The 8,851-nt window shown below is 36.8% G+C and overlaps 1 protein-coding gene across 2 annotated transcripts in view; it reads right to left on the bottom strand.

Moving 5' to 3' along the window:
* Positions 1–1,844: 1,844 nt before the first annotated feature.
* The window catches only part of rnh1 (ribonuclease H1), a 190,047-nt gene continuing 183,040 nt past the window's right edge, over positions 1,845–8,851 (bottom strand). For both annotated transcript variants that reach the window (XM_090373367.1, XM_090373368.1), the window contains exon 8: positions 1,845–2,045. In XM_090373367.1, coding sequence (XP_090229493.1) covers positions 1,959–2,045 — 87 coding nt within the window. In that variant the 3' untranslated portion in view covers positions 1,845–1,958. The remainder of the gene's footprint in view (positions 2,046–8,851) is intronic.

Here is an 8,851-nt window from a genome sequence, read left to right as displayed (position 1 = left end):
AGAGTAGGGGAGAGAACCCGGTCCCACTTCACAATCAACATTATATGCTCTAGCCTTTCTGTATACATTGTACTTCCCATATTCAAATTCCATATTGCATCCCTTATATCTGAGTGACACCATGTCTTTGATATCCTCATAGTCTTCATTTAATGAATTGACCAGCATTTCAAATTCGTGAATTTTATTTACTATGCACCTGCATTGTTGTACATATGAGTATAAGACACCTATTCCTGCTCTTAGTTACCCTATTGCAGCCCGTGTATTTTCTTTCCAACGCATGCCTTGAAATTCCTGGTACCTTGCTTTCTGGACTGTTGCATGTTCCAACAGAAGCAGTGCAGGAATCACTCTTATTAACTACAGCCTGAGGCTGTAATTAATGTATTAGTGTGTGTATTTTTCTCCCGCCAAGCTAGCAATATTTTGACCCACCCCCTCTATTTAAGTGTATCCCATCCCTGTAGAAGCAGTCACTCCTATTAACAAGCAAAGACCATGCTGGGAAAAAATCTATCCCATTAGCTTTACACTATCTCTCTAGGGCCGAATTGATTGACAAGGGTCCCATCATATACTCCCTCCTATCATGTCTGGGAAGAATTGCAGACACTTTCAAATTTAACGTTAACTTATGACTATTTTTCAATATTTACCTGTACTTGTGTTTCTCTTTGTGAGAACTGGTTAGCATTTTCAGTACCCACCTGGCTTCTATTTACTGTAGTTCATATGCTGTTTTGCAATTTCATGAAGCAATAACCTTGATGTATTGGAAGAGCTGATAGATTGGAAATTGTTTCAATCCTGTCCTCCCATATGTTTTCAACCCTGAATCAGACTGCCGTCAATAAGGGAAGGATGGCAAACTATCCATTTTCACTGTTATGTTTCAGTGATTCATAATGTGTCTTGGTAAGCAGTTGCAAACTGCTGATGAATGTCAGGAGGCCTGTATGTTGCTAGTGTTTAAAAATCTGATAACAGAACAAATCTCAAATTTGGCATGATTTTCAACAGGTGTGCTCATTAACTTATACTGAGCAACAGAATGCATTCAGTAACTAAATTGTTATTCTGGTTCTTAGGACAACCTGACTAACAGTTACACAACCTATAACACATCATACAGCCTTTTCAATTTTATATGAAGTACAGTTTGAATGATAGTCACTGTTAATTTTAATCATGAGCAATCTATGAGAGATTGCATACACATAACTGGTCTCAATTAACATCAAATTGTCTATCATACAACAGTGTGAGTTTGATATCAGAAAATGAACTGCTTTGGTAAACTACAGAAAAGTTTCCCATGGATGCATATAATGAACAATTTTCATTTGTTTTGCTTTATTATTGAAACTTAAGAAGTGCTATAATGGTTACAAGTACTGGATTTAAAATGCATATTTTTATTAGATCTCATTATAATAGAATTTTAATGTATATAAATTTCTTGAACAATTAATCAAGACAATATTTTATAAAAACAAAGCACTGTAATATTATAAAGGCCAAAAGAAATTTATATACAGAAAATGAAAAAAGCTACAAAATAAAATTAATTGTTTGCCAAATTTATAAATTTAATTTTTGGTGTTGTGTAATTGACAGTTTTTCTTTCAAGGCCTTAATTATTCCAAAATAATAAATAAAATTTCTACTGAAATAATTCTTTATTAAAAATTTTACATTATGCTGCATATTGTAATCAGATGCATTTAATATGAAATTTTTTTTTTTCAACCATTGTTCAACAATTATAATATGCAGTCATTGAAAAAAAAATAAAATAAATAAATTAAATAACACAATGCTAACTTACATTATTTGTTCCTTTCTCATCTAGCTTTCAAAGTATTTTGAATATGGATTTTCAAAAACAAAAATCTAGTACAGAATTTTTTTTTATGTTGATTATTTTTTCTGAGTGGGTCATTAACAGTTTGGCATCATGGGAGATCCTTTGTAAGAGATTCAACTGCTAATCTATCAGCTTCTACGTTTCCATGGATACCAGTGTGACCATTCACATGAATCTATTAATAACAAATAACATAACATTAAATCCTATTTTACAAATATAAACATAGAGGTTGCTCCAACTTAAACCTTTTCTTTAAAAAAAAAAAAAAAATATATATATATATATATATGTATATATACTGGGTGGTTATAAAATAAGTTTTCCTATTCAGGAGACCCTAGTGTCAGAGCAGTTAGAGATAGTGCTGTGAAAATCTGTGGATATGCCATTCATGGTATGGGGAAGTAATCTGTAGAAAGGAAAAAAAAAAAAGTTCAAATTTCGGCCACCAGGGGAGAAATTGGCACTGTAAACATGTAATGGAATACTTATCCTAGGATTAGATTTTAATATCAGAACTTAGAAACCTCCAGATATTGTTCTGTGTGCTTTCCTTCACTTGAGATGACATTCTGAAAAGGGAGGACTGCATGCGATACAGTTTCGCGTAGCATCTCATTGGGGATGTTGGCTACATGCTGTTTAATGCTTGCTTTCAAATCTACAAGCTTCTATATGCTGCCACGGTAAACTCTGATTTTCAGGTATCCTCATAGCCAGAAATCACAGGGATTGAGATCTGCTGATCGGGCTGGCCAAAACTATAGAAAGTCTCTAGAAATGATGCGATCAGCAAAAAAAAAAACAAAACCAAAACCCTCCCATTCGTTCCAAATGCCTGACCAGCTCAGCCTTAAATTTATTTAGGCTATCAACTTCCACAAAAAAAGATGGAAGTCTGTTCCACCAATCAACCACTCGGTGGCTAAAGGCAAACTTCCGCTCATCCATTCTACAATTGTCTTTCCTCAATTTGAATCTATGCCCCCCTATCACCTCACAGGTGCCTACTCTCCAGGCACTGCAATTTGCAGAACTTAAGCCTTTCTTGGTAAGAGCACCCCTTTATTCCGCTCACCAATCTTGTTGCCCTTCTTTGTACTCGTTCTAGCAATTCTACATCCTTCCTAAAATGAGGCCTCCAGACCTGTACACAGTACTCTAAGTGTGACCTGACTATTGCCTTGTATAAACAGATAATTACCAACCTGTCCCTGCTAGCAAAATTCCTATTCATCATTGACAAAACTCCATGACCTGCTCTGGCAGCCCATCTGCACTGCTCAGTAGACTTCATATTTGATTGCATAATTACCACTTTCTTGAGTGTAGTACCACACAGTTGTTACATTTCTCTTGGGTTATTGCTGCCCATATGCAGTATTTTGCATTTGCCACATCTCAACCCATTTGCCCAACTTATCTAGATCCAACCCGAGTAGCATAGTGTCTTTACTGTCGTTAACAACCCTGCCAACCTTTGTATCATCTAAAAAGATTATCATCTAAAAAAGCAGAGGATATACCTTCATCAATATCACTGAAGAATACACAAAACAACAATGGGCCCAACACTGAACCCTGGGGAACTCCACTAATAACATTTGTCCTGAAGAGCAGTGTCCATTGATTACCACTCTCTGTCATCTCCCACTCAATCATCCCTTTACCCATTTAGCAACTTACCCTTAATGCCATACCAAGAATCATTTCAACAACTGCTATTTCTGCATGACAAAAATAAAAGATATTTCCAAAAAGAGCAAACACTAAATCAAATATCCCATCAGCAATTAGGCCAGTGCCACACGGTAAAGAACTGCCAGTACCTGTGCCACCAAAATCTTGGGGTATTGGAAGTAGTAATGAAAGTATAGAAAAAATCGTTTTACCAGAAGTCGCGGAACCATATACTTCACATGATTTGGACTACGAGCCAGAAAAAGAAAAGGCCCCACACTACACTGAACAAGAAGAATTAAGCGACTTGGGCTAACCCAAAGAGAAGGCTGAATTACTCGGATCCAGACTACAACAGTGGAACTTACTCGCCAAAGGTTCAAACATTACAATATTCCGTAAGGGAAATGAAGAGTTGTCAAGATATTTTGCAATGGACAACGTGTGTCTGCAAAGATGTCGCTGGTCTTATGCACAAACTGAACATTGATCACAATACCTCAGAATGGCGTTTGTTCATTGATGCGTCAAAGCTAAGTTTGAAAGCAGTATTGCTTCATAATGGAAATATTTTACCATCAATTCCTCTTGTTCATGATGTTGGCCTGAAAGAAACTTACAATAGTATGTCCCAGATTCTTGCTGCTATACGTTACAATGACTATGGTTGGAATATTTGTGGTAATCTTAAAGTGATTCCATTGCTTGTTGGGTTGCAAGGTGGTTTCATTAAATACTGTTGTTTCCTGTGTTTGCGGGATAGTTGTGCAACAGCCAAACACTGCATTGTACAACACTGGGACAAGAGAGATGAATATATTCCCGGCAAAAGCAAAGTAAAGTATGTTCCATTGGTTCATCCATAAAAGGTTTTTCTTCCCCCTTTACACATCAAGCTTGGACTGATTAAGAATTTCACTAAGGCACTGGATAAAGAAAGCAGAGGATTCACATATTTACTGAAAATATTTCCAAATTTATCTCTTGCAAAGTTGAAGGAAGGAATTTTCATAGGTCCTCAAATATGAAAGCTCCTAAAAGATGAAGAATTTCAAAGAAACCCGAAAGATGTTGAACTGGCTGCATGGAGATCTTTCAAGGCTGTGGTACACGAATTCCTCGGAAAGAGAACAGAAGAGAAGTATGAACAACTGGTGACAAACTTGCTGAAACGTTACAAGAACATGGGGTGCCGAATGTAATTGAAAATGCATTTCCTTCATTCCCATCTGGATTTCTTTCCTGAAAACTTAGCAGATGTCAGTGATGAATAAGGAAAGTGCTTCCACCAGGACGTAACTGCAATGGAAAAATGATACCAAGGTCGCTGGGATTCTACCATAATGGGAGATTACTGTTGGTTCTTTAAACAGGAAAGCAATCTGGAGTATAAAAGGAAATCACTGAGTGGTAAACATGTCAACATATATTGTAACAAGTAACATATATTGTGTGTAATAATTACAACCATGTATGCTGATATTGTATAAAAACAAGGAATTTAAAAAATGCAAAGCATATATCTTTTAATGTAGAAGTGACAGAAGTAAAAGATTGATATTTTCATAATCAGGACATTCGTTTTGTTCAGAATAACTAACTTTCGTTCCAGAGGAATGCCAAAAAAAAAAAAAAAAAAAAAAAAAAAATTTTGTCGGGTAGTGTTACAATATGGCAGCTAGTTCAACAACAATATTGGTGCCAACACCGGGAGTCGTAACTTCTAAAATTCACTACTTAAATTCAAAATAAGAAGCTAACAAACACTATTTAATATCTTTGTAAAACACGATGTAGTATGTTAATTAACAAATAATATGGTAAAACTATCTAAATAGTTAATTTTACACCAGCCAAAAATCCACCAACTGTTCTCTTCCACGACCAGAGCATCCTCTTCATTTTGCATGAATACTACGGTTTCCACACATTGCCTTTCTTGCAGAGCGGGAATAATGTGATTGCTTAGAAGAGTGCAGTACTGTACACCTTATGGGGGAGTGAGGTGTAGACTTTTCAAAGAAAAATGGTCCGATTATAAACTCTTCTGTGAATCCACACCATACTGTAATGTATGGACTTTGTAGTGGTCTTTCAAGTACAGCAGACGGACAAGAATATTCGGCAGTTTTCATTCCATACAAGTCAGAAATCATACAGCAAAGTCTATTCGTAAAACTTTAGTTCTTGCACGGCACCTCCGTAGCCAGGTGGGAAGGAGCAGCAGTGCGTAGCACGTGCTTCTTGATTAGACAGGGGTTCGAGCCCGTCACCACCAAATATGGAGGATGCGGAAAGGTCAGAGAATGACCACTGCATATCCCGAAGCAATATTGCCTTAGTTGCTAATGCTCCTAAAAACCAAATAACAAACAAACAAACAGTTCTTGCACTACATGGGAACCATCTTGTATGGAAACCAGCGTAAAATTATTCGAAGCACTTTATGTACAGTAGACCAAGGAAGGTTCAAGTCTCTTGACACACCTCTGGCAGACACTACTGACTGTAGTGTTTCGCATTCTGACCATTGCAACCACCACTTCATCCACTACCTCCATTCCGACACGTGGTCGTCCCCTGCCTGGAATTATGTCTAACTCCCTGGTTGCTTCAAATTTCTTCATTAGTTTTCAAAGCCTCACTGACACCAAAGGACCTTCACGCAAATCTTTAAGCTTCTAATAACCACGTAGTGCTGCATTAGCATTACTATTATTATGGTTATTGATGGTGGCATTGGCCTTCTGCTTTTATCTAACAGGATGTCATATGTGTAAGCAGTGTCACTCGAAGTAAATGACAACCTTTACATAGGTGCAGCGCCGTTTTCCCCTGGTGGCGGAAATTTGAACTATTTTTTTTTCTTCTACAAATCACTTTCCCATACCCTAAATGACATAGCCACCAATTTTCACAGCCCTAACTATAACCGTTTTGACACTAGGGTCCCTCGAACAGAGAAACTTATTTTATAACCAACCAGTATATTGGTTATCCTCTGTCACAAATGATATTTTTTTAAATTTAAGTAATGAATAATTTTTATGAATTAGAAAGTTTATAACCACCCACTATATCGGTTATCCTCTGTCCCAAATGATATTTTTTGAAATTTAAGTAATTAATAATTTTTATGTATTAGAAAGTAATTATTTCTGGTGCTCTCCACTGGAAGTGAGGGGGAGAGAAGTAGCTATATAAAAGAAGAAAGTTAAGATCTTAAAATTGTTATTTTTAACCATGTATCCTTTTTTTTAACGAACACTATAATAGAAAATTACAAACAATATATATATATATATAAAATGAAATAAACCAAAGGCAGTAGCGCCATCTGAATTTCAGTCAATTAGTTTGCCTTGAGGTTACATGAAACTCAGGTGGTGGTACTGCATTTGGTTTTAAAGATTAATAATTATTTATTTAATTTATGTAGTTTGTCTTCCAGTTACCTGAGCTGAGAGGGCCCTACTGTTGCTCTTTGTTTTTAATAATAGATAACATGTTAGTAACATAAATTGGAATTTGGCGAGTACAATGTGTACAGAAAGGATAGAGAGGAAGGGAGGAGTCGTTATGCTGTTAGTTAAGAAACACATAAAATCTAGGGAAGTGCATCCAATTGATGTTGGTGGACAGTGCAATGTTGAGTCTGTTTGGTGTGACATAGGCAATGGGAAAGGAAAAATGAGAGTAGGTGTGTGTTATAGGCCTGATGAATCTGATGAGTTTAATGGGCAATTGTGCAGAGAAATAGTGGGCCAGAAAATCAGAATGTCTTATAATGGCCCCCCATTATAAGACATTCATTTAACTTTCCAGATATAGACTGGAACTTGTGGGTTGGTCACTCGCACACTAGAAAGGCTTTTGTGGATTTGTGTGGATTGGATAACTGTAGACAACGTATATTGGACAAGGCTTTTGTGGATTGGATAACTGTTTTCTACAGCAACATGTGCAAGAGACAACCAGAGGAAGTAATACTCTTGATCTGGTTATCAGCAGTGATTATTCATGCATTAAGCATTTTCAGATAAAGGAACCACTGGGTGACAGTGATCACAATGTACTGATGTGGGAATTACTTAAAGATGTAACTACCATCAAGGCTAAAGGGAAGGGTTTTTGGTTTGGTAAAGGTGATTACAGAGGTCTCAGACAGTTTTTAAATTTTGTACAGTGGAATCAACTGATGATGCTACCATGTTGAATTCTAAATGGGAAGCCTTCAGGGACTTAATTTTGGAGGCTACTAGGCTTTTCATTCCAAATAAATACTGTTCAAGGTTTAGGCCTAAATGGATGTCAGAAGAATTAATGAGGCTCGTGGCAGAGAAGAAAAATATATGGGATGCATATAAAGTATCAGGTGACACAGAAGCCTATGGCAGATATAAACTAGTCTGTAATCAAGTCACATAGGAGGTTAGGCATGCAAAGCTAGATTACGAGAAATCTTTGGCAAAGGATGCGAAGAAAAACAGCAAAGAGTTCTTACCTTGAGTAGTGTATACAGGTCTGGAGGCCTGTATACAGTACTCAAGTCTCATTTCAAGAAGGATGTAGAGCTGCTGGAACGAATACAGAGAAGGGCAACAAGATTAGTGAATGGAACAAAGGGTTGCTCTTACGAAGAAAGGCTTAAGTTTTGTAAATTAAGAGGTGTATAAGGCTTTGAATGGCTTGAGCATGCTCAATGCCGATGGGATTCTTCCTCTTGCTCAGAACAATCACCTGAGGGGCATAAATTCAAATTGAGGAAGGACAGATATCGGATAGATGTGTAGAAATTTGCCTTTAGCCAGCGGGCAGTTGGTTTGTGGAATAGACTTCCATCACTTGTTGAAGTTGATAACCTAAAGAAATTTAAGGCTCAGCTGGACAGGTATTTCGAATGAACGGAGAGGTGAAATGGGAGTAGTGGTTGTGTTTTTTTTTTTTTTTTTTTTTTTTGGTTGATGCTGAATAAGCTTGCTTTCTTGCATCATATGCCTCTACTAATGCTAATGCTTTACTTATGTAAACTCTAGAAGGAAAGGGATGAATCTGATTGGACCACTTAACATAGATGGGTTGACTATTAATGATCATGTTCAGGTAGCTGATAAACTGAATAAGTATTTTGCACCTAAATTCACACATGAGGAGTTATTCAATGAGGAGAGTGCCAGAAGTTTATCAAATTCTTACAGGGAGCTAAGTGATTTTGTAATAACTGAGAGCAAAGTGGAGGAGAAATTGTTTAAGTTAAACATAAAAAAGGCACCTGGGGTGGACGGAATCTATCCAAGT

Source organism: Mastigoproctus giganteus, chromosome 5 (genome assembly GCF_048544385.1).
Source record: "Mastigoproctus giganteus isolate SK-2022 chromosome 5, ASM4854438v1, whole genome shotgun sequence".
Taxonomy (NCBI): domain Eukaryota; kingdom Metazoa; phylum Arthropoda; class Arachnida; order Uropygi; family Thelyphonidae; genus Mastigoproctus; species Mastigoproctus giganteus.
Note: the sequence above shows the minus strand (reverse complement) of the source record. Positions and strands in the feature narration are given on the sequence as shown.